General features: G+C 46.8%; 1 protein-coding gene across 6 annotated transcripts in view; it reads right to left on the bottom strand.

The window, feature by feature from the left end:
• Positions 1 to 26,628, bottom strand: part of PLCB4 (phospholipase C beta 4) — a 535,803-nt gene that overhangs the window by 86,318 nt on the left and 422,857 nt on the right. For all 6 annotated transcript variants that reach the window (XM_073628632.1, XM_073628629.1, XM_073628631.1 and 3 more), the window contains 7 exons: positions 22,512 to 22,607; positions 19,370 to 19,470; positions 12,418 to 12,456; positions 10,023 to 10,164; positions 8,512 to 8,596; positions 3,759 to 3,883; positions 470 to 521 (listed from right to left, as the gene is read on the bottom strand). In XM_073628632.1, the coding sequence (XP_073484733.1) occupies positions 470 to 521; positions 3,759 to 3,883; positions 8,512 to 8,596; positions 10,023 to 10,164; positions 12,418 to 12,456; positions 19,370 to 19,470; positions 22,512 to 22,607 (640 nt within the window). The remainder of the gene's footprint in view (positions 1 to 469; positions 522 to 3,758; positions 3,884 to 8,511; positions 8,597 to 10,022; positions 10,165 to 12,417; positions 12,457 to 19,369; positions 19,471 to 22,511; positions 22,608 to 26,628) is intronic.

Raw genomic sequence — 26,628 nt, 5'->3', positions numbered from 1 at the left:
CCTAATATGGCCTTAAGGCATTGTTCGGTCATTGACCTATGAATGGTCTTGGGTTTGGTCTGCACCCAGAAGTTGGCTGTAATTACTAAGCCAATTAGCTGTGAGTGGGAGGGTACCTACACCCGAGCTTCATGTAGACAAAGAACGGGGAAGACACTCATAACATCATAGACCTTAAATGGCCATATGGCCATGTTAGGTCATTGACACTGACCTAATTCGGTCATTTGTCCATATTAGGTCAATAATCTCAAAAGTATTCCTGTTCCTTTTGTATACATGCAGTTGCAGGCTGAGAATCTCCCACCAAAAACTCATTGGCCCAACAATGACAGCCAACTTCCAAGTTTGGATTAACAAATTTTTGGATCGAATCCAAGTTCATCACTATTCTGCATCTACTAAAAACATTCATAAACAGATGTCATACTCAAAAGGCAAACTAGACAGTTCAATGAGTACTGCTTACCCACAAGATCCGTTGTATTCAAATTTGCCTTGGTTCAGCTGCATAGCTAAATCTGTCAGAAGACAAAATGTATTTTAAAATTCGCTACAAAGTTCAAATGCAGCTTTATTTAACAATACAGAGAGTGGACGGTACGATAACCTGGAATTTCCCAACATTTATCCAATTGGGTACATCAGCTCCTTGCGCTGAATTTCTAGGGACTGTAATGGGTGCAGACACTGGCCAATGTTTGGGTGCACCAACAGACCCCATCATGTACCCCCACTAATTGTCATACAAAGAGTAACAATTCAGAGTCAGGTTAGGAGATAGATGAGGCCAAAATAACACATCAAACTACATTGTAATTGTTTTTCCTTTGGCTGGGAAGGTATTTTTGTAAAGGTTTGTAAAAATAAATGCTCAAATTATACTAATCAGGTTTCTTTGTTCATGTTCAGTGCTCACCCCCCCTCCTCTCCACAGCACTGCCAAACCTAGGTTGTGGGTATGTGGGCTTGACCCGACATTCCCCATATGACAACTATCCCCTGCTCTGTGCATGTGGGAGGTAGGGAGCTGGGTGGGGTAGGTTTAGAACCTAAGCCTATGCAAAGACACACTTTTAGGAAGTCTGTATTTGCTAAATAATGTTTTTAGGTTCTGCCAGTGCAATGATAAGTGTACTTAACCCTTTCCATGTCACTAATGTATGTCATGTAACACACTCATGGCTACTACAACAGCTGGGAGTGCATGTAAATCTGACAGGGCGACTGTTAGATGGAAGCATTTGGGCAGCTGTTCAGCCAATGGCTTTTATGGACCTTCATTAATGTGAACATCTCCCATCATGCATATCTCCGTCATATTTCCTGGCCTCTGCAGTCCCACCTGCAGGCCCAGGCCACCCATGATGGGTGCGGCGGGTGGAGAGAAGGGAGACCAGCAAACATCTGTTCATTGATCCCCTCAACTATAATAAACATGAAAGCGATGTATATCATTGTCACTACCACCAAACAAAAACACAATTACTGTGTATGTACCCAGAGCACAAAAAAAATATTGCTTTGGTGTGCATTAGGGAAAAATGTAGGCATGCACACAGTGCACAAAAATGCTCCTCAATGCATGTCAATGCAGTGCATTACAATATGTCTTTTGACCCTTGATGTGGCCTGTACAGAATAAAACTCATTGAAAAAAAAGCAGTTAAATTCTTAATAAAACACAGCACAACAAAATTCTCTGGACGAATGTCACAAGCATTCGCCAGCCATCACAAATTATTCCTGTATTTTGTCTAATATATTTATTTTGTATGATCATCAGCTCCATCGAATGACCATAATGTGTGTTTTTCCTGATTGAGGTATTTCAGCAAAATTCAGCAGTATGGCCACTAGATGGAATGGAGGATCATAAGAAATAAGTATGCTCCTCGCCTCTATCTACAGGTAAACGAGACATTTTCCTAAAATAGCTCAATCAGGAAAACACTGCTTTATGGCCACTAGATGGAGTTGACGATCATAAGAAATAAGCAATATGGCCACTAGATGGAGCTGCCAATCATAGGAAAAAAAAAGATAAGGCCACTAGATAGAGATGGCAATAATAGGAAATAAACAATATGGCCACTAGATGAAGCTGACGATCATAGGAAATAAGCAATATGGCCAATTAGATAGAGCTGCAAAACAATGGAAATAAGCAACATGGCCAACTAGATTGAGTTGCAGAATATAGGAAATATATATATGCTCCATACCTCCATCTAGTGGCCAAAATGCCTTTTTTTCCTGAAATACCTCAATCAAAAAATGTTTTTTTATGGCCAATAGATGGAGCTGACGATCATAGGAAATAAGCAATATGGCCACTAGATGGAGCTGATGATTATAGGAAATAAGCAATATGGCCACTGATGCAGTTGCAGATCATATAAAATATGTATGCTCCTCATCTCCATCTAGTGGCCGAAATGCAGTATTTTTCTGAAATACCTCAATCAAAAAAAAAAATACTGCGTTATGGGCACTAGATGGAGCAGCTGATCATAGGAAATAAGCAATATGGCCACTAGAAGGAGCTGTCCATCATAGAAAATAAGCAATAGGGCCATTAGATGGAGCTGAAAATCATAGGAAATAAGCAATATGGCCACTAGATGGAGTTGCAGATCATAGGAAATAAGTATGCTTCTTACCTCTATCTAGTGGCCAAAATGCAGTATTTTCCTTAAACACCTCAGTCAGAAAAAATACTGCGTTATGGCCACTAAATACAGCTGACGATCATAAGAAATAAGCAATATGGTCACTAGATGAAGCTGACGATCATAGGAAATAAGCAATATTGCCACTAGATGGATCTGACAATCATAGGAAATAAGCAATATGGCCACCAGATGGAGCTGACGATCATAGGAAATAAGCAATATTGCCACTAGATGGATCTGACAATTATAGGAAATAAGCATTATGGCCACTATCTGGAGGTAAAGAGCATATTAATTTCCTATAATCTGCAGCTCTATCCAGTGGCCAAAATGCCGTATTTTTCAGAAATACCTCAACCAGAAAAAATACCACATTATGGCCACTAGATGGAGCTGCGGACCATATAAAAAAAGTATGCTCTTCACTTCCATCTAGTGGTCAAAATGTGTTATTTTCTGCATTTACACTTTCAATTTGCAGAGACCATAGCCTGAGAACATTCGGTTTTGCCCCATGTGCAAATGCATAGACACATTGCGGTGATTATTTACACTGTGCAAATGCTGAGACAATTGCACACTGATATTTTTTTTTTTTATATAAATAGGCCCCTTTATGTTAGTTGCAAACATTGGAGTTACAAATGGTAATAAGATGGAAAAGTATATAAAAATGAGAATAATGGGAGGAGCTTTACAACTAATGGGACGAGCGTTAGCGGGCACTTAAAGTGGCATTAACCCTTTGCAGGTCTTTATTGAAACCCTGGCACGGTGTCGGGGGACTTCCATGCGTGAAATCGGCAGCTTATAATACAATGAATAGATTTCATCTTGCGCGGTGCGCGTTAATGCCGGGTCATCGGTAAATTTACCAATTAAAATGCAGCGCACACAGCCCGTCTATTTATAACCGGCCCCGCTCATCGACTCCTTCTCATTTGTCAGTAAACATCTTAATATCATTTAGCCGCGTTCCAGTTTCTGGATGGAATGCCAGAGGCGGCTCGGCGGCATCTGTTCACCAAGTTAGCGAGCGCGAGGCTTTCTTGGCATTCGGCTTGACTGGCCGTTGCAGCCTACCTGGGGTCTGATAGTTCAGGGAGACCATCTGGCAGCCGGCGTTCCAGAAAATCTGCGGCATATAATTACTGGAATCCACTCGCCCCCCCTTGGGGTAGATCCGACTCATCTGACGTTTGTTGTAGCTGGGCGCCGGGTTCAGGAATGATAACGGGAAACATACACACACATATATACAGATCTATGGTTTACATTCATCGAACGTTGTGTATTAAGGTGCAAGGTGAAATCCAAATTTTAGGGTTTTGGCATTTCGAGGCGGCCAGTCTGCCTGGAGCTTTTTCACTTTGCCTGCTGCTGTTGGAATTACAAACCAAAGCCAATCGGGTTTAATTAAAGAGCAATTCCAGGCAACGAGGGAAAGCAACCAGCAAGGCAGTAATGCCATACAGCAGACACTGTAGCTGTGCGAAAATCAAAAAGTTCCTTCAGTGTGAGCAATCAGTTGACCTGTGAGTCCTATGTGACCACCTGCAGCAAGATGCCAGAGAGCACCTCACAGGGTCAGTAGGGGGATGGTCTGTGCTACGGTGGGGAAAATAATTATTTGATCCCCTGCAGATTTTGTAAGTTTGCCCACTTACAAAGAAATGAAGGGTCTATCAATTTTATCATAGGTGTATTTTAAATGATAGATACAGAATATCAACCAAAATGCCAGAAAAAACACACATGATACAAATGTTATAAATTGAGTTGCAGTTCAGTGAGTAAAACAAGTATTTGATCCCCTACCAACTAGGGTTGCAACCTCATCCCTTTAAACCCGAACACATATTAATTACACGGGTTCTGTGGCTGATTAAGATGGTAATTAAATGCACTTGGTGCCTTATCTGCATTAAATTAGCCTCAGAACCTGTGTAATTCATATGTGTTCGGGTTTAAAGGGATGAGGTGGCAACCAACAATAATTCTGACTCCCACAGACTGGCTACAGTAGGTGCTCATGTGGTACACAGATTTGTCCTGTCAATGTAAGATGCTCCTAACGACAACTCGTTATTTGTATAAAAGGCACCTGTCCACAGAATCTTTCTTCCATTCAAACCTCACCATCATGGGCAAGACCAAAGAGCTGTCAAAGGACGTCAGGGACAAGGCTGTAGATCTGCACAAGGCTGGAATGGACTACAAGACCATCAGCAAGAAGCTTGGTGAGAAGGAGACAACTGTTGGAGCGATTATTCGCAAATGGAAGAAATACAATTTGCCCTCGGTCTGGAGCTGCATGCAAGATTTTGCCTCATGGGGTGAGGATGATCATGAAAAAAAGTGAGGGATCAGCCCAGAACTACACGGGAGGAGCTTGTGAATGATCTCAAGGCAGTTGGGACCACAGTCACCAAACAAACCATTGCTAACACAATACACCGCCATGGATTGAAATCCTGCAGTGCCCGCAAGGTCCCCCTCCTCAAGAAGGCACATGTACAGGACCATCTGTAGTTTGTCAATGAACATTCTAAATTATTCAGAGAAGGACTGGGAGAAAGTGCTGTGGTCAGATGAGGCCAAAATTGAGCTCTTTGGCAATAACTCGACTGGCCATGTTTGGAGGAAGAAAAATGCTGACTATGACCCTAAAAAAGATCAGTGAAAAGGTCTCCTTTCTTCTGACCTCCATTCTTTCACACATTCACCCCATCCAGTTTTTGGCTTCCCAGTCTGGCTTCATAACATCTGAGTTCCAGTCTCACGGTTACCTTCACGATTCCCTGGATTCGTTCATGGAGATCTTTCAATTCCCTGGATCGTTTTGGAAATCTGCTGATCGGGCTATCCTCACTTGATTGACTTGTTGTCACTGACATTCGAGTCCACTATTTCCGGTAAGAGTGTATACTCCTTATCTCAGGTGGAGGACACACTATCCCTGATGCTCTACATGCCTGCTGAGGCCTTTGTACCCCACTTCTGAGCAAAGACTTTTCATGGTGGACTCCATATATGTTTACCATAGGATTGTTTCACCTTTGGAATTTCTCACCTGTGTTTCTACTCATTAGATACATGTTTTGTTTTATATTCATTATATTTGAGAATTATTTTATCACAAAGTTTTTATTATTTACACACAATACTTGATATATTGTTCAATGTTTATTGTTTTATATTTTTAGCGCTACATTTTTCACTGATCTTTTACATTGAATTTTTGTCACATTCTTATGTAGCAGCTGTTCATTTTTCTTCACTAGTTGAGTATGCGCAGTAATATCCCCTATCCACTATGACACTAAGAACACAATCCCTACAGTCAGGCACGGAGGTGGAAACATGATGCTTTGGGGCTGTTTCTCTGCTAGAGGTACAGACAGACTTTGCTGCATTGGGGGGCCAATAGACGGGGCCTTGTATTGTAAAATCTTGGATGAGAACCTTCTTCCCTCAGCCAGAACACTGGAGATGGGTCATGGATGGGGGTCATGGGTGGGTCTTCCAGCATGACAATGACCCAAAACATACCGCCAAGGCAACAAAGGAGTGGCTAAGAAGCACATTAAGGTCATGGAGTGGCCTAGCCAGTGTCCAGACCTTAATCCTATAGAAAATGTATGGAGGGAGCTGAAACTTCGAGTTGCCAAGCGACAGCCAAAAAACCTTAAGGATTTAGAGAAGATCTGTAAAGAAGAGTGGACCAAAATCCCTCCTGAGATGTGCTTGATAACAAGGGTTTCTCCACCAAGTACTAAGTTATGTTTTGCTTGGGGATCAAATACTTATTTTACTCACTTGTTCTGTAACTCTTTGTACAGTATAACATTTGTATCATATGTTTTTTTTCTGGATTTTTGGTTGATATTCTGTCTCTATCATTAAAAATACACCGATGATAAAAATGATAGACCCTTCATTTCTTTGTAAGTGGACAAACTTACAAAATCCGCAGGGGCTCCAATAATTATTTTCCCCTACTGTATGAGTCCTATGTGATCACCTGCAGCAGATGCCAGAGAACACCTTACAGGGTCAGTAGGCAGTCTGGTGATGCTGGAAGGATGACAGTCCTATCTGGACCACACTGCGACACTTAGCAGCCTGGGTGTCCCTCCTCATACCCCGCCATGCCCACAGCTTTCGTTGGGTTTGTTACAGGAAGCAGAGGGAAGGAGGCGTGGCATGACTGGCCGTGATGCAAAGAGAGGAATTATGTGAAGTAAAAGGGAGTGCTTTGGTGTAAAGGAGGGGTGCTGCAGTGTAAATGAGGGCACTGTGGTGTAAAAGGGGGGCACTGCGGTATAAAGGGGAGGAGTGCGATGTTAAAGGGGGTGTTGTGGTGTAGAGGGGGGGACTGCAATGAAAAAGTGGGCACTTTGGGGAAGGTGATGTAAAGGGGGGGACTGCAATGAAAAAGTGGGCACTTTGGGGAAGGTGATGTAAAGGGGGGGGGGGACTGCAATGTAAAAGTGGGCACTTTGGGGAGGGCGATGTAAAGGGGGGACGGGTGATGTAAAGGGGGGCTGTGATATAAAAGGGGTTGCTGTGATATAAAGGGGGGACTGTGATGTAAATGGAGATGCTGTAATACAAATGGGGGGGGGGGGGATACGATGCTTGGGCACTTTGGGGAGGGTGATGTAAAGGGGGGACAGGTGATGTAAAGGGGGGACAGGTGATGTAAAAGGGGGCGTTGTTGTGTAAAGGGGGAGCTGCAATGTAAAAAGGTGGGGCCTGCTATATAAAAGGGGACATTGTGGTGCAAAAGGGAGGACTGTAATGTGAAAGGGGGCTGTGATGTAAAAGGGAGGATTGTGATGTAAAAGGGGGCGCTGTAATATAAAGGGGGGACCAGGATATGAAAGGGGGCATTGTTGTATAAAGAGGGGACTGCAATGTAAAAGGGGACATTGTGGTGTAAAGGGGAAGCCTGTGATGTTAAAGGGGGGGGGGGGGGGGCTGTAATGTAAAAGGGGGCACTGTGATGTAAAGGGGGATTCTGTAATATAAAGGGGGGGGGGGCTATGATGTGAAAGGGGGTGTTGTTGTATAAAGAGGGGACTGCAATGTAAAAGGGGACATTGTGGTGTAAAGGGGAAGCCTGTGATGTTAAAGGGGGGGGGGGGCTGTAATGTAAAAGGGGGCACTGTGATATAAAGGGGGGGACTGTGATGTAAAAGGGGATTCTGTAATATAAAGGGGGGGGGGGCTATGATGTGAAAGGGGGTGTTGTTGTATAAAGAGGGGACTGCTATGTAAAAGGTGACATTGTGGTGTAAAGGGGAAGCCTGTGATGTTAAAGGGGGACTGTGATGTAAAAGGGGGCACTGTGGTATAAAGGGGGGGCTGTGATGTAAAAGGGGATGCTGTAATATAAAGGGGGGGACTGTGATGTGAAAGGGGGCGTTGTTGTGTTAAGAGGGGACTGCTATGTAGAAGGGGACATTGTGGTGTAAAGGGGAGGACTGAGGATACTGATGGAAAGGGGGAACTGTGATGTGAAGGAGTCATCACACAAACATGAGATTCGGACCACTCCTGGAAGAAAATTTCACTGACTGGACCTCTCTGTATTGTAATTATATACCCCCGCTGTATAGACACACCTGTAACGTTTGTTTCACTTGTCCCTTCCTTTTAGATTGTAAGCTCTTTTGCGAATAGGACCCTCTTACCATTCTTGTCTTGAATTGTGTTGTAACTCTGTTGTCTAAAGATTTGGGGAAAACTGTTGGCACTATATACATCATGTATGATAATAATAATAACAAAAATAATAATAATAATAGTATAGATAAATCACAAAGGATACTTTACAAACTCAATGGCATGAGTCTTTAAATACCCCAATCCAACCGATTCGTTAAAAGAGGACATGTTGTAATGAATATTCTTCTCTGAAAGAGAAAACGTCATAATTTTATAGTAACATTTACAGTAACGACACAATCATTGATTCCCGTATTTGCAGATTATTCTACCTTTATCTGACTCTAATGTCCTCCTCTCTAATATTTAGTAGCAGAACGGCTCCCTCTTGTGGTAACAGGCCAATCATTTATCTTTTCTGTATTCTTTTTTTTTTTTTGATTACCAACTAAAAATGCAACACTCAAAACCCCTAAACTGTAAGCTACCCTTGAAGAATTAAAATATTAATTTACCTTATAGTGTTACTAAACCCACAACAGTACAATCAGCCTGTATATGCAGTAAAGCAGGGGTCTCCAAACTTTCTAAACAAAGGGCCAGATTACCGCCCTTCAGACTTTAGGAAGGACAGACTATGGCCAGCAGTGTTGCCAACCCCCCGAAGTGAAATTAACTGGCAGGACACCAAAATTTACAAACGCCACCAATTTTTTTACTGACAAAAACCCATGAAGTTTGCTGACAGAGCTACATTTTTTACTGACACTGCAACAAAAGTACCTAACATGCAAGTTTTCAGTGCTAAACAGTGCAAATATCAATATTTAAACTATAAACATGTAGCTAGTGATATTAGCAATGTGTTTAGGTTAAACAAAAGTAAAAAAACAGCCATATTGTTAACGGGCACGGCTGCCCGTAAGGGACATTTACGGGCGCCCCGAAAATGGGCTGAAATTTACGGGCTGCCCATAAATTAATGGGCGGCCAGTGGGAGTAGAAAATGTCCCGGCATCAATGTTAGACCACAATGTCTCGGGTTTGGTTGTCATTGGGATTAAAAATGTGTTCAGTAGAAGGAGGAATAGCGCCACGTCACTGGTGTTAGTGGCAGGAACAGTGCACCATTGGTGCCAGCAGGAGGAATTATGCCCTGTTATTGGTGTTAGTGGGAGGAATGACTCCTCATTATTGGTGTCAGTAGATTGAATAGTGCCTCAAGGGCTGGACAAAGGGCCACAGTTTGGAGACCACTGCAGTAAAGCATGCTTGTTATACTCACTGTGTAACCTAAGGGGTTAAACTTGCACATTGTGTAAAAAGGGCTGTTTGATCCTGTCTTCTCTGATCCTCCCCTTCCTTTACTGTCCCCAATCCATCTGCTGATAAAACAGAGCCTTGGGGGCACTCTGCACATGCTCAATTTGGTGTGTATTGCTAGAGAGGTTTTTTTTTTGGAGGGTGCATGTGATCAGCACAGGGCCAATCAGCACTGTCCAGACAGAGGGTTCATAGGACAGTCAGAGGAGAATGAAAACTCCTCCTACAAGCTTTAACCACACACTGATAGAAGTCACAAGACTGCTATATACTGCTGATGAGAAAGTTTATATATAGTGTACACCTATCCCACTATGTACTACATGTTCACATTAGCATGAGGTTGTTCACCTTCTGCCACTTTAAAGCTCTGGAATTTTACTGGCTGGGCATAGTTGATCATCGCTGACAGAAACGGATGTATATTGGTTGTGGCTCCTACATATTTATAGTTTGCCATCCACGCTTGTTCATCATCCACAGTTGCTTGGCCCTAAAAAGATAACAATACATATAATGTTAAAAATGATTACATTAAATCTAGGTTTCTAGGACTGGTGCATAATATCCACCAGCCACCCCCTTACATGACCCAACCATATCTAATCCACAGGGAAAATATTCTCTTAGTGTGTGCCCGTTGATGGTTCCCAGGTTTCTTTCTACAAACTATACCGGCCATTCTCAACTCTTTTTACCCTGGAGGAACCCTTAAAATATTTTTTCAAGTCTTGGGGAACTCCCTCCTAAAACCAATTCATAGGTGGCCAGTGGGAAAACTGCCCTTTACTGAGGACTAGTGGGAAGAATGCCCCTCTTACAATGGTAGTCAAAATGGTACCCTAAGGGCATGTCCAGGGGGCGGTAAAAGCAGGTTGTTGAGCTGCTGTTTTATTACCCCCAACTGTCCAACTAAACAAGGGCATGATGCTTGTCAGGACTGTAGACATGAAATTAAACAGCATGTCATATTCGGCTGGCAGTACCACCTCCAAAAGTGACCCATTCAAGTGAATCGGGCAATGGTGCGGCATGGTGGGTTGGATTTTCACATATCACCTCCTCACTGTCTGCCAAATACTCTCTGAAAGGGCTAAAAGCAAAAGGCGGTGAGCTGCAAGCCGCACACCGAGCAATCCCGTGCATCAAGGAGGGTAATAGCAGCCTCAGTCTAATGCCATCCTAGCCACGCCCCCAACATGTTTCGCCCCGCCCACGGTGAGCAACAAGCCGCACACTGAGCAATCCCATGCATCAAGGAAGTAATAACATCCTCACTCTGTTCTGGCCACTCCCCCGACCATTCACCTCACCCACAATGAGCCACAAGCCGCAGGCGGAGCAATCTCATGCATCAAGGAGGTAATAGCAGCCTCAGTCTAACTCCATCCTAGCCAATCCCCCAACATGTTTCACCCCGCCCACAATGAGCCACAAGTCGCATGCCAAACAATCCCGTGCATCAAGGAGGTAATAATCAGTTTAACTCCATCCCGGTTATGCCCACAGCACATTTCACCCCGCCCATGATGAGCCACAAGCTGCACACTGAGCAATCCTGTGCATCGAGGAGGTAATAGCAGCCTCAGTCTAATTCTGTCCTGACCACGCCCACAACACCTTTCACCCCGCCCACTGTAAGTCACCAGCCACATGCTGAACAATCCCATGCATCAAGGAGGTAATAGCAGCCTCAGTATATCCTGGCCACAACGCATTTCGGCCCACCCACGGGGCTTAGTCATGGAGTACCTGGAGGGGCGAAACGCATCGGAGCGTGGCAAAGGATGGAGTTAAACTGAGACTGCTATTACCCTTTTGATGCATGGGATTGCTCGGTGTTTGGCTTGCACCACATCATCTTTGCTTTCGGACATTGCAAGTAGTTTAGAGGGACTCCTCACCCAGTCTGCACCCTGGATGGAATCCATATTTGGATGGAATCCATATTTTCCTTAGGTTTACGCCTCTGAAAGGGCTACCACACATAAGAGAAAGCTAAAAAGATTATTCCAAGTTGTGTTGGCCCAAAACTGTACAGACACCACCAGTTAGGAGGTCCATCAGCAACAGCCTAAGGAGCCCCTACAACCCCCTGAAAGAGCTCTAGGGTCTTACAGAATCTGGTTGAGAATGGCTGCTTGACACACCAAAACAGAGTTCCTATATATGTATATGGACATGCAACATAAACGATGGTTCAGAATGCATGCTTACTACAAAAAAACCAAAGGAGCCAACTTCACATTCATGGAAACCAAGAAAGGACTGTCTCCTCAATGGGACCCAGATGTAAGAAAAATTCAAACAGAGGTTTTACAATTCCACAACTCTAATAAAAAAAATGGTTTAGCTTAATATCGACTTTAGACGTTAAGGGAATGAGTTTATTCAAAAGGAACACCCACAGTCACAGTCATCAATACACACATATCGGATGGTGCACAGCATACCAACAGCCAATAAACTGAAACTCTTGTATATGTATGCCCAACTGGCAAAAAACAATTAGAAGTCCTAAATAGCTTGTATCCCATAGCCAGGAGCACAACGACACGTCCTTCTTCTGACCTCTCTACCAATGTATGGACATCTCTATCAGGTATGTATGAGAACAATGGGTACCTCAGGTGCTATAACTCTATCTTCATACATGGCTTCTCCCATTGTCTATCTATCCATTGGTAAAAAATTCATAATGCATTATACATTTTGTATGCAAAATAACTAGTTAATGAGTTGTCACCTTTTTATTATTGTTTTCTGGTTCAGAGTCTTCCACAACCTAAAAAATGAAACAGACTTCATTTCAGATACATAAAAGGCGTCACTATGGGCTATACCAGCCTGAGAAGCTCCTGGCTTTTCTCAGATAACAGGACTGCATCCTTCACGGTGTACCAGCCACTGGTACAGCCAAAGGTAACCATAAATACAGACACATGGCTAATTCTTTTCAATCCTACTCCAGGAAGCAGGATCTTCTAATTGCTCAACTGACATTTTAATTGGGCTATATATTCCAGGGGTCTTCAAAAAGTTTCTGCATTTTTATATATATAATAGAGTTTAAAAAAGTGCGGAAACTTTTTGAAGAACTCTTGTATTTACAGTATACTGTGTAGTGTACCAAAAGTAATGTAAAAGAGGGCATAACTTTTTTATTGACTTCCATAGGTTGATCAAATTTCACATGTTGGTAGAGTTATGCCGCCTACACACGGTCGGAATTTCCGACAACAAATGTTCGATGGGAGCTTGTTGTCGGAAATTCTGACCGTGTGTAGGCTCCATCGGACATTTGTTGTCGGAATTTCCGACAACAAAAATTTGAGAGCTGGATCTCAAATTTTCCGACAACAAAATTCCGATCGTGTGTGCACAATTCCGATGCACAAAATTCCACGCATGCTCGGAATCAAGCAGAAGAGCCGCACTGGCTATTGAACTTCATTTTTCTTGGCTCGTCATACGTGTTGTATGTCACCGTGTTCTCGGCGATCGGAATTTCCGAAAACATTTGTGCGACCGTGTGTATGCAAGACAAGTTTGAGCCAACATCCGTCGGAAATAAATCCAGGATTTTGTTGTCGGAATGTCCGATCGTCTGTACGCGGCATAACCCTTCCTTTACAGTAATTTTGCTTCTTCTATTTCATTGCAGGTAGATTGGTCTTGCTTCTGCTGGATTCTCAGCAGAAGCAACATGCCGTGATTGAGTTCTTGATGAAGAAGGGGTGCAGGTTGTCCGACATCCACAGAAGGCTACATAATGTCTATGGAGAGGATTGACAAGAGCAATGTCTACTCATTGGTGACTCTTGTCAATGACGTTATCTCCAAAAACACCTTTGTGTATATATATATATATGTATATATGTACTGTAATAGTCCCTGTCACTGGGAAAAGGGATGGGATCTCTAACCCTGTGTCCATGTCTTATGGAGAGCCAGCAGGTTGTGTGCCCAGGTGCACACAGCCCATATAACGAGGGGCTAGTGAGAGCAGAGGGTGGAGGAAGGTGGAGTGTGTGTAGCTTGTTGCTACTGCTGTGTGAAGACAGACCTGTGTCTGGAGAGTGGTCTGCCCTGTGGGAGTCTGCAGCCTATGTAAAGGGGATTCTTTGCCCAGGGACTGGGAAAGGCTGGCCAGCCTTGAGAGTCGGGGAGACTGAGGAAGCCAGTGAGTCCAGGGGGCTGTAAAGAATTGGCAAATCTGTTGAGAGCAAGCAGAGGAACTGCTGACAAGAGAGCCAGGTGGCTTGGTATGTTTTCCTTATTTTTGGAGTGCTTAATGAAGTTAAACCCCTGCGTGGGAATCCTGAATGGACCTTTTTGCTTTTGTTTTTTGGTTTAATAAACGTGGGCTACCAGGCCCTTAACTATAATGCCTGTCTGAGGTGGACTCACTGCACTAAAAACGCATTTATCGCTTGAGCTAAATACCCCAAACATTACAAGTGGTGTTCGAATGCGGGCAGACAGACGGTGAAGTCCGGGTCTCTGCGCCAGTAGTGAGTCATTTCAGGAATTGCTGCTAGCGGTGTGTGGCAGCCAGGCAAACTGCATTGCGCAGAAGTTAAATTGATGAACTGTGTTTGTGTGCATGAGAGAGCACAATCTGTGTGTGCACTGTGCAGGTGAGGAAAGCTTGCATGAAGTGAAAAGCAACTTGCTTTTAAGTAACAGTGCTTCATTTTTTGCTGGAAAGCGCAAAAGTGTGGTGGAGTGACTGCAGAGATGAAGCAAGAGTTTGAGCCTGCCGGAGAATATTGCAGACTGTTTTTTGCTACACTTAAAGGGGAAGTGCATGCTGTTGCCCCTGGCAACGCTGGTGCAAGCAGGCCAGCTATTAAGGTGCAAAGTCCCAAGCTTACAAGAGGATGCAATTTGGGAAGCCCTGTCAAGGCTCTGAAGCAAGAGCGCTGTTTTCGGTGCAGAGAGTGGGGGCATGTTATCTCCAAGTGCCCTTTGTCTCAGTCTCCAATACAAGGCGACACGGCCAGACAGAGGTCTGCAACAATGTTTAGAAAGCCTGATTTAAGTCCCAGGAGTGTCCAAAAGGCTTATCAGAAGTTTGACAAGTATGTGGTTGCCCGTAGCAACGGCAGTGATGTCAAGTCTGTGGACTACGCGAGAAACGTATTGCCGACAGAGGATCGTGGCATGTTTAAAGCAACAATGCTTCAAGGAGCGCAAAGTCGCTGCTTTTGGGAGAGTCAGCAAAGTACAGCTGGAAGAGTGCCATCTCCCTTAGCAACAAGGGATCGGGTGTTAACCGGAAGGAGGAGATACAGTGGAGATGTGGAGCGGCATCCCATTAAAGATATGTGTAAAAATGTACCATGCCTGGAATGTGGTCAACTGGGGCATGAAATTTTTTCTTGTCCCAGGGTATGGAACATGCCTGGAGATGTGGTTACTGGGCAGAAGTCTTTGTCTGCAAGCCCAGATTTTTGTGCAAACCTATTTTCAGTCACCTCTGGCAACAGTGAGGAAGTACCTGTTGTGCCTGCAGGGGGTGCTAAGGAGTCAGAAGTGGCTGCTGCAGTTTCATCCCATGGCCACCAGGGAGAGTTAGTCAGTAAAAGTGCGATAAAGGATAGACAACGTACTCAAATGAAGCCAGAGTTACCTGCTACAGATTATGGTAAGACTGTTGCAGTTTGCGGGACTGATCCCAGTGAAGTGGGAGTATATCCGGCTGGGAGATCAGCAGAAGTGGTAAAAATGGACTTGCTGCAGTTTGCTACCCCGAGTAGTGGGGAGACACAGGTTGAAGCTCAACCTGCAGCAAGGTTAAGAACTCAAAAAGACTGGACTCTGTATGTACCTGGTGTAATCCACCAGAGTGCTGGAAGAGGTAACCTAGGGGTGACCAATACAGTTTGTGTGCCAGGTTCCCTAGTGACAGGTGCTACAGAGATGCCCAGGGAAACCTCCCAGGAGCCCGCAGTGGTGAGGCACATGGTTTCCCAGGACAACTGTGGAGCCGCCCTAGTGGGCAAAAGAATGCCTTTGGAGAGGAAGGGTGGTGTGCTGAGCGTTACACGGGGTGCTGTGTGTTCTGACCAAAAACAGCCTGTTAAAGCTTATAACACTGCTATGTCTATGGCTGATGATACATGTACTTATTGTGATGTATTCAAAAGTAATGATGATGTTGAAAAGTGTATTACTGACAATGTTGATGGTTTGGTGTCTCCCATGGTAACCACAGGTAGTGCAGCAGAGTTGTCCCAGGAAATCTCAGGAGGATTCCCAGTGTTGGAGCCGGCGGGGCTCCAGGACAGCTCTGATACTGCTCAGGTGGAAAACAATGGGAAAATAGCTCAAATGAGGGAGTATGTATTATCACAATCTGATGTGGTTGACAGTGACTGGTGCAGATTGTCTGCTGCTAAACCACTCTGTCCACCTGTGTCTCCATGGGCAGAGGGAGCAGTACTACAGAGTGCTGATGACTGGAGCACAGACAGGATAGACTGGGATAGTCTCGCCATTAAGGTGATAGCGTGGTGGAAAGAAATTTCTGAAGGTAATAGTAAGCTGGACACTATTGCTGCTGTGACAAATGGAGAGGCTGCAAAGCCAGTAGACACAGGTGCGTTGGTTGTTGCAGAACTTAACCCCCTCCAGGCGGAAGGATCGGAAAAGGGCGCATATATAGCAGAAGTTTTGTCCACAGCAAAAGAGATGAGTAATGTTGAGTGTCAGGATGATGGGATAATGGATAGGGACATGGAAGGGCTCAGTGTTGCTGAAAATGAGAGGATGAGTGTGACACATGCGATTTGCAGTGCTCATGGGGAGCCGCAAGTTTTGTCAGTGGCCTCTGAGGTGGAGGTCTCTTTGAGTGTCTCGGCCTCTCAAGCCTTAGCAAATGAGCCCCTCCACGTCGTTAGTAAGGTAAAAGTCCCTAGAGTTCTGTGTTTAGATGTGGCATGTCTAGAAATAACTGAGATGTTGTTGGAATTGGTGAAAATCTTTCCGCTGTATACCTGCATGTATCCACCGCAGATGGGCGACCTGGTACTGCGTAGTACCAATCAGTGGAGACACGTGGTACAGGCGATGTTAAGCAATGTTGATAAAAATTGGTTACTGCAATGTTGGTTACTTTTGCAGAAAGTGGTCTCGCAGTTCTCTGCGAGAATGCTTCCAGCGACAGTTATGTGCGGAAGGCGTTCAGGGGAACTGCTAAAGGAATCAGAAATGATAGACATAGTAGAAGTCTCTCCGTATGCTGGTGTGATGAGGTGCATTCCTGCTGGTGCGATCCGAGGTGCAGCTGAGCAGTGGTTGGTACATGGCGCGTGTGCTGTCTCACCCGCTAGACCTCGTGATAGGGAAGGGCCCGGAAAAGATGCAGCAGTAGTGGGAATTCAATCCATCACTCGCAGGGAGGTGCAGTTTGAGGTACCCGGAGACACTTTGACAGGAAATGGCAGTGTTGGTAACTGTAATGAAAAACTGTATGAGAAGCACTGTAGAGCACTGTCGGACAACTCAGAGGTATTGGTTGAGGTACCAATGGACACAGAAATGGTTAAAGAGATTGGTGTGGAAAAATGTGGCGCAAAATGTGTGTTGGTAGGACAGTCGCTATTGGAGTGTTGGACAACCGGGAGCGATGTGAAACTGCGGGAATGTCCCATAGGGAGTAACTGCTTGCCTGTAGATGGTCCCTCCCTAGACCCTGTCCTAGCAAACCAGGTGACAAGAGGTCTTGATGATGATGATAATATTGAATTAAATAACCCCTTGTGGAACATTGCTATCGAGGTTAAACAGAAGTATGTGGTGTTGATCTCAGATGATTTGGTTGCCAAGGGTAACCACACAGGGGTTAGTGAAACTGATAAACAGATGTTGTTGGTTAGTGTTGCGTCAGGTAGTGAGAGGGGTCAGTCCCTGACAGATTTCATGGAAATGGGTCCCCAACAGTCCCAGGAGAGTAGGTCTGTGGGAGGGAAAAGGAGGATCCCGTGGCCAGAAGGTGGAAGGGATAGAGAGATTAGTGGGAGCCCATGGTTCAAGGTGAAGTGCTGGTGGAAACATACCCGGAAAAAGAAATGGGCCTACGCAGCGAATGGCTGGCACAGAGGTGTCCCATTCTTAGTGACTGGTTTATGTGTTCCTCCCTCCGGTGCGAAACAAGGGGGGAGTATAGGGAAATGTAGGACCCTGTTAAGATCCAGGGTGGGACGTACCTGGAAGCGCACCCGAAAAAAAGGTTGGGCCTACGTGGCTGACAGCCAGCACAGAGGTGTCCCAACCATGACGGGTGCTGGTGTTCCTCCCTCCGGATCGAAACAAAGGGGGGGGATATGTAATAGTCCCTGTCACTGGGAAAAGGGATGGGATCTCTAACCCTGTGTCCATGTCTTATGGAGAGCCAGCAGGTTGTGTGCCCAGGTGCACACAGCCCATATAACGAGGGGCTAGTGAGAGCAGAGGGTGGAGGAAGGTGGAGTGTGTGTAGCTTGTTGCTACTGCTGTGTGAAGACAGACCTGTGTCTGGAGAGTGGTCTGCCCTGTGGGAGTCTGCAGCCTATGTAAAGGGGATTCTTTGCCCAGGGACTGGGAAAGGCTGGCCAGCCTTGAGAGTCGGGGAGACTGAGGAAGCCAGTGAGTCCAGGGGGCTGTAAAGAATTGGCAAATCTGTTGAGAGCAAGCAGAGGAACTGCTGACAAGAGAGCCAGGTGGCTTGGTATGTTTTCCTTATTTTTGGAGTGCTTAATGAAGTTAAACCCCTGCGTGGGAATCCTGAATGGACCTTTTTGCTTTTGTTTTTTGGTTTAATAAACGTGGGCTACCAGGCCCTTAACTATAATGCCTGTCTGAGGTGGACTCACTGCACTAAAAACGCATTTATCGCTTGAGCTAAATACCCCAAACATTACAGTACATATATATATATATATACAGTATATGTTTATTTACCATGGCCAAACATTTGTGTGCCTCTTACCATCACACTTATAAGAGCTTGCTGGACATTCCATTCTAAAACCATGGGTAGTAATATGAAGTTGCTCCTCAACCTTCCTTGGTGGCTTTAACAGCCTCCAATATTCTAGGAATGCTTTTGACAAGATTTGACAAAATGGACAAGAGTGTTCCTGCTCAGCCAAAAGGGCGTTTTTGAAGTTGGGTACTGATATTGGATGAGAAGACTTGGCTGGCAATCAGTGTTCTAATTCTTCCCAAAGGTTTAAGTAGGGTTGAGGTCAGGGCTCTCTACTTGAGTTCCTTCACACCAAACACATTAATCATGGCCAGGGGCACAGTCATCGTCGTAACAATAACCATAGGAGCCAACAGGAGGGGGACGATTATGGAAGCTGTTAAGGAAAATTAACTGTGATATTTGAAGTTTAGAAGGGCTGAAGTCAGACCTCAAGATCCTCCTAGTCAAAGATCCCCCTCTAAGAACCATTTGCTTATCTGTCTTAGCAGTGTGAATTTCTTGTCCTCTGAACTTCTACTAGAGACTGAAATGTTTGTTAGGGCCAAGCTGGCCAAAACAAACTATTTAAATTTAAAGTAAACCTTGAGTTAGGTTTTAACTGTACCCTTTATAGGAAACGCCAGTACTCCATATTGTGGTCCACATACTTTTTGGCTAAATAGTGTAGTGGGAAGGAAACACAAACCCGTATGAATGCATACATTAAAAAAAACACAACCGTTACCTTTTTTGCACTATTAGCTACAGCTTCTTTTTGGCTGAGGTCTTCTGCTGACAGCTCACTTCCAAACTTGTACTCAGGATGGGCTTCTTCCTCTTGATCAGCTAATAATAAAAGAACGCAGGTGTTTATACCACTGGAGGCATCACATGGCTGCCAGGAATGACACCTGAACCTCCCTTACCATCTACACTGATCAGACATAACATTATGACCACCCACCATAACCCATCGAGGCATGGACTCCACTAAACCTCTGAAGGTACGCTGTGATATCTGGCACCAAGCTGTCAGTAGCAGATCTTTTAAGTCCTGAAAGTTGCGATTGGACTTGTTTTTCCAGCACATCCCACAGCTGCTCGATGAATTGAGAGCAAGTAAAAAGGTAAGCACATAGCTCCCAACTGTCTCTGATTTCGAGGGACTGTCCCTGATTTGGAGCAATGTCCCTCTGTCCCCCATTCCTCCTCATTTGTCCCTCATTTTGGTCTGATCTATATAGTTGTATATAAAATGCACTTTTTATCTTTCATAAAGTGTTTCCCAGTGCTAAACCTTTCATCCAATTTCTAAATTGCTGCATTTGTACATTTTAAAAGCCAATATAAAGGAATAGTAGTGGGAAAAAAAAGCCCTTGTGGATTTAATTAACCTTTTTTTTTGGTTAATTCTCCTTTAACCACTTCAATACCGGGCACTTTCGCCCCTTCCTGCCCAGGACAATTTTGAGCTTTCAGCGCTGTCCCACTTTGAATGACAATTGAGCGGCAGTGTTGCCAACCTACCAGATTGAAATTTACTGACATGACACCCAAAATTTACTGGCACAGCCACGTTTTTACTGGCATTTCCAAAAGTTACAAAATTACAGTTTTAAGTGCAAATTTCAGTATTTGGGCTACAAATAAGTATAATATGCAATTAGCAATGTGATTTAAGGTAGCTATTCAGGCAAAAAGCATATTTCTTATTTTATTTTCAATATAGTAAGCAAGTGGCTCAGGGACAGGAAATTAGAATGGGTGGCACACACATGAAATTGACTCTCATATTGACACTGACAGCAGTGTGTAGCAGCACAGATCACCGACACAACGCGTCCCCTCCTGAGTCACAGTGACAGTCTCTCTCCATGCCAGGTGGTCCCTTCAGTCCCCTCCAGTCCAAACAGCACTGATAGTCCCGCTCCCGGCTTGCCTTGCTCCCATCCAGCAGACCTGTACACAAGGCTCTGGGCGCTCGGCTCCCTTTCACTATGACATCACACAAAACGCTCAGGCACCGCCTCTGCCAGACTAGCCCCCACCAGTACCGCCCGAACACACTGTAGCAGACACTTTGATGGTCTCGGCCCGCTCTGGACCCGAGCTACGCATGCCCAGTTTCGAGTAAAGCATCACAGCCATATTTTTTACTGGAAACTTTTCCTCTTACTGGCATTTACTGGCAGGAGAAAAGTGCCCATTTTTTACTGGCTGCCAGTAAAAATACTAACGGTTGGCAACACTGTTGAGCGGTCATACAACACTGTACACAAACTGAATTTTTATAATTTTCTTCCCACAAATAGAGTTTTCTTTTGGTGGTATTTGATCACCTCTGTGGTTTTTACTTTCTGCTAAACAAACCAAAAAAGACTGACATTTTTGAAAAAAAAAAAGTTTTTCTTCGTTTCTGTTATAAAATTTTGTTTTCTCCTTTACTGACGGGCACTGATGAGTCGGCACTGATGAGTTGGCACTGATAAGGTGGCACTGATGGGGAGGCACTGATATGTAGAATTGATGGGCAAAGATAGGCAGCACTGATAAGCGGCACTAATGGGCACCGATAGGTGGCACTGATATGCAGCACTGATGGGCACTGACAGGCGGCATTGATGGGCACTGACAGGCAGCACTGATGGGCACTAACAGGCGGCACTGATTGGCACTGACAGGTGGCATTGATGGACACTAATAGATGGCACTGATGGGCAGCACTGATTGGGCAGGTATTGACAGGTGTTAATGCTGGGAACTGTTTGGCACTGTGATGGACACTGATTAGCACTATGGTGGGCACTGATTTGCACTGTGGTGGGCAGTGATTGGCACTTTATTGGGCACTGGCAGGGGGTTATGATGGGGCACCGACTGGGCACCGATTGGCAGCTTATGGGTACATTTGATGGGGGCTGTGCTGATAATCAGTGTGCTGATTATCAGCCCAGACCCCCCCTTCTGCTGAGCCGCTCAGACCCCAGACCCCCCCTTCTGATCGGCTCTCCCTGTCAGCACAAACCGAGGAATGCCATTTACTGACACTTCCTGGTTCACGCAATGATCAGCTGTCATTGGTCACAGCTGATCACCTGGTAAGAAGTCTTTGTCAGAGGCTTCTTATCACGATCTGAGATGCGGCGTGTCAGATTGACACGCCGCACTCGCGATCGCCGTGCTGCACGCCCCCGCGGACACGCACCGGCATGTTATCCTGCTTGACGTCATATGACACCCAGTCAGGATAACAGAACCACTTCCCAGCCGTCATTCTGTTATAGGCCGGGCGGGAAGTGGTTAAGGGGGTGTGGCAGGGGGCGTGTCCTATGCCTATATACATTTGTTAGTAGGTGTCCCTCATTCCCATCTCAAAATGTTGGGAGGTATGTAAGCAGCATTTTTTTTTATAATATTTTAATAATAAAGTATAAAAGTGTTACTAAACCCACAGCAGTAATAAAATCAGTCTATATGCAGTAAAGCATGCCAGCACAAATCCTCTTCCCCCCCTTCCCCCTCCTACCCTAGATCCTCCTAAATCACCACTCCTAGCACAACCCCCCAAATTTCCCCTCCTAGAACAATTCTTGCCCCCCGCCGCCCCCAAAATACCCCCCTTGCAACACAAATCTCACCCCAAATCTCCTCACTACGCCCCCCCACCCTCCTGCCCCCAGCCCTGAGTGGAAGAGTTCCAAAACATTTTTTAGTTAGAAAGGGGAGGATCTCCCTGGGTGGGGCAATAGTGCCCAGGGGTAACAAAAGCGGTACCAGAGCGGTAGAAGGCAAATTGAAATAGCAGACAACTTAAAAGAATGAGTTACAGTCATGGCTACAGTATATTTCAGTCATATAATACTAATAATAATTCTATCCATGTGTACCATTTTCGATCTCTTCCTCGATGTCATCTTCTAGGATGCTGGTCGGTGCCACGGTCTCCCCAGACTCCATCATTTTTTTCAAGGCTTCAAGCTGCTCTGTTGATAGAAGAGGCAAACATACATGATTAACAATGAACATTATACTGCAGTCCTCAGAAATATTATAGGGACCAAGGGGTTGGCGGAATTCAATAAAGCACTACCACCAATTTTCTGGCAGCTTGGCCCTTTAAAAGGGCGGAATTGCTAGCTTTACCAAAACGTGCGACAGATTCAGGTAGTCCTTAATAGCGCCAATTTTCCAAAGTAGCGCTATGGCTGCACCAAATAAAAAAAAAATTACTCCCAGTTCACAGACAATGAAAATGGAGGTAATTAGGGACAATTCTAAGTTGAAGTACAGAGACAGGCAGAGTGCCTGTCTCTGTACCCAGTGTAGCAGAGCGGTATGTTTGCTGTCGCTACCCCCTCCCCCCTGTCACTGCTTGTTAAGGACACTGTCGACTTCACAGCTGACAGCCTCCTGGCAAACAGTAGCGCTGACAGTGGGTGGAGCTTGAAGCCGATGCTGAGGGACTAGTTCCCCATCAGGTCCACTCTCTACTTGTGATTGACAGACAGGGCAGGTGCTAGACTATTTTGCGCCCTAGGCGAGACCACTTGCACCCCCCCCCCCAAAAAAACCCCAAAATGAATTCAATAATACTAGCACCAGAACTCCTGCATAACACCAAACTGATGACCTATAAGGAGCTTTGCGTGCGTGCACCCATGAAACGGCGAAAAACTTCAGCACCCTATATTTTTTCATAGGCAACACTTTAAAAGCCCCTACAAGACATCAGGTTAGTGTTATGCAGGGGTTCTGATACATAAAATGTGTAGGGCAATCACATGCATTTTTGTATGTGTGTGTGTATGTGTTTGTGTGTGTGTGTGTGTGTGTGTGTGTGTGTGTGTGTGTGTGTGTAAAGGGGGGGGGGCTCTAAAAAAAAAAATAGTGTCTCTTTAAATGTTTAGAACTTTTTTTTTTTAATATATTATTCTTTATTTATTTTTTACATAACTTTTATTGCCATTACATAGGGGACCAATAGTCCCCTATGTGATAGCATATAGATGACAGGTAACAGGTACTCGTTATTAGACATTCAGGGTCTATTAGACCCTGGATGTCTCCTCTGTACTCTGCTACAGCTAAAGGAACACACATGGTGTTCCATCAGCTGCTTCCCTGAGCACAGCTCCTGTAGAATGGGAGTGGTGGTCCAGTAAGTAATGTCATACGTGTCAGTTCCTAGTCTTTGCTCAGGAGGCAGGCTGGTGGACAGAAGAGGGGGGTGCAGCCAGGTGGAGGGGGGGGGGGGTGGAGCCAGGTGGGGGGTTGGAGCCAGGTGGACAGGAAAGGGGAGTGTAGCCAGGTGGGGGGAAGGACAGAGCCAGGTGGACAGGAGGGGGGGTGCAGCCAGGTTGTGGGGTGAAGCCAGGTGGACAGGAGAGGGGGGGTGCAGCCAGGTGGGTGGGGGGGTGGAGCCAGGTGGACAGGAGAGGGGGGTGCAGCCAGGTGGGTGGGTGGGGTGGAGCCAGGTGGACAGGAGAGGGGGGTGCAGCCAGGTGGGTGGGTGGGGTGGAGCCAGGTGGACAGGAGAGGGGGGTGCAGCCAGTTGGGGGGGTGGAGCCAGGTGGACAGGAGAGGGGGGTGCAGCCAGGTGGGGGGGTGGAGCCAGGTGGACAGGAGAGGGGGGTACAGCCAGGTGGGGGGGGGTGGATGGAGCCAGGTGGACAGGAGAGGGGGTGCAGCCAAGTGGGGGGGGGGTGAGGATAGAGCCAGGTGGACAGGAGAGGGGAGGTGCAGCCAGGTGGGGGGGTGGAGCCAGGTAGACAGGAGAGGGGGTGCAGCCAGGTGGGTGGGGGGGTGGAGCCAGTTGGACAGGAGAGGGGGGTGCAGCCAGGTGGGTGGGTGGGGTGGAGCCAGGTGGACAGGAGAGGGGGGTGCAGCCAGTTGGGGGGGGTGGAGCCAGGTGGACAGGAGAGGGGGGTGCAGCCAGGTGGGGGGGTGGAGCCAGGTAGACAGGAGAGGGGGGTGCAGCCAGTTGGGGGGGTGGAGCCAGGTGGACAGGAGAGGGGGGTGCAGCCAGGTGGGGGGGTGGAGCCAGGTGGACAGGAGAGGGGGGTACAGCCAGGTGGGGGGGGGGGTGGATGGAGCCAGGTGGACAGGAGAGGGGGTGCAGCCAAGTGGGGGGGGTGAGGATAGAGCCAGGTGGACAGGAGAGGGGAGGTGCAGCCAGGTGGGGGGGTGGAGCCAGGTAGACAGGAGAGGGGGTGCAGCCAGGTGGGTGGGGGGGTGGAGCCAGTTGGACAGGAGAGGGGGGTGCAGCCAGGTGGGTGGGTGGGGTGGAGCCAGGTGGACAGGAGAGGGGGGTGCAGCCAGTTGGGGGGGGTGGAGCCAGGTGGACAGGAGAGGGGGGTGCAGCCAGGTGGGGGGGTGGAGCCAGGTGGACAGGAGAGGGGGGTACAGCCAGGTGGGGGGGGGGTGGATGGAGCCAGGTGGACAGGAGAGGGGGTGCAGCCAAGTGGGGGGATGAGGATAGAGCCAGGTGGACAGGAGAGGGGAGGTGCAGCCAGGTGGGGGGGTGGAGCCAGGTAGACAGGAGAGGGGGTGCAGCCAGGTGGGTGGGGGGGTGGAGCCAGTTGGACAGGAGAGGGGGGTGCAGCCAGGTGGGTGGGGGGGTGGAGCCAGGTGGACAGGAGAGGGGGGTGCAGCCAGGTGGGGGGGTGAGAATAGAGCCAGGTGGACAGGAGAGGGGAGGTGCAGCCAGGTGGGGGGTGGAGCCAGGTGGACAGGAGAGGGGGGTGCAGCCAGGTGGGGGTGGAGCCAGGTGGACAGGAGAGGGGGGTGCAGCCAGGTGGGGGGGGGTGGAACAAGGTGGACAGGAGAAGGGTGGTGCAGCCAGGTGGGGGGGAGAATGGAGACAGGTGGACAGGAGAGGGGGTGTGCAGCCAGGTGGAGGGGGGATAAAGCCAGGTGGACAGGAGGGGGGGGTTCTTTCCTTGGGGAAGCCCCCCCTTCCTTATAATCACTGGCACTTTTATACGGCTCCCTCCACGTGTCAGGCAGCGGCAGTCAGTGTCACCTGTCCCAAGATCAGGAGGTGGGGTCTCCAACAGACACAGGGGAGACCTCCTCCAGCTCCTTCCCCATGACAGGTCAGCTGATCTCTGGGTCCCGCCGGCCAGCCAGCCGCAGACAGGCTTGGTGAGTGGGACTGGCTGCAGGAGCAGCTTAGCTTTGGGCTCCACCAGGACAAGTGGCCTATGCCCGGCGTGTGTCCTATGGACCCATCCCTGCTGTCTCCGTCCACGATGCCACCCGCCCTGAACTCCAATGGCTGCACATCGCCCAGGGAGGGAGGCGGGCAGAGAGCCGACAGGGCTGCTGCCTGGATACCGGCACCGCTCAGATCTCAGGGACGGAGGAGAGGAGGAGGCTGATTGAGTGACTGCAAATCTCCCCCTCCTCCTCGGTGTGCGATCACGGCAGCAGAGCCCTTGCTGTGCCCTAGGCGGCAGTGCGCCCTAAGTGGCTGCCTAGTTTGTCTAGCGGTAGCGCCGGCCCTGTTGACAGCAGGCAGTGGGTAGATTCTATAGCCAATAGCAAAGTGGCTATTGACTAAGGCAGTGGTTCTCAACCTCAGTCCTCAAGTACCCCTAACGGGCCATGTTTTCAGGTTTTCCTTTACTTTGCACAGCTGATTTAAACCAATATCAATGACATGGTATTGATAAGAGCTATTTTATCTAAGGGAAGTTCCCAAAACATGGACCTTTGGGGATACTTGAGGACTGAGGTTGAGAACCACTGAGCTAAGGAACCTGCCCACAGCTTGCTGTCAGCCACAGGTAGAGAGTGGACCTGAAGGAGAACTATTTTTTTCTGAATCCCCATCAGGGACACATACATAGTAATTCTTTACTTGTAAGAAAAATGGCAGAAAAAAAGTACCCGACCCTTCCCCAAAAATGCACTGGCTGCAAAACGCATAGATGTGAACGTGTCCCATAGGAAACCATTTTAGAGGGACTGTAGTGCGTTTCTGCAAACTGCAAAACGCACTAA

The sequence above is a fragment of the Aquarana catesbeiana genome, linkage group LG04 (genome assembly GCF_042186555.1).
Source record: "Aquarana catesbeiana isolate 2022-GZ linkage group LG04, ASM4218655v1, whole genome shotgun sequence".
Lineage (NCBI taxonomy): Eukaryota > Metazoa > Chordata > Amphibia > Anura > Ranidae > Aquarana > Aquarana catesbeiana.
The sequence above is the reverse complement of the archived record's forward strand: the minus strand, read 5'-3'. Positions and strand labels throughout refer to the sequence as shown.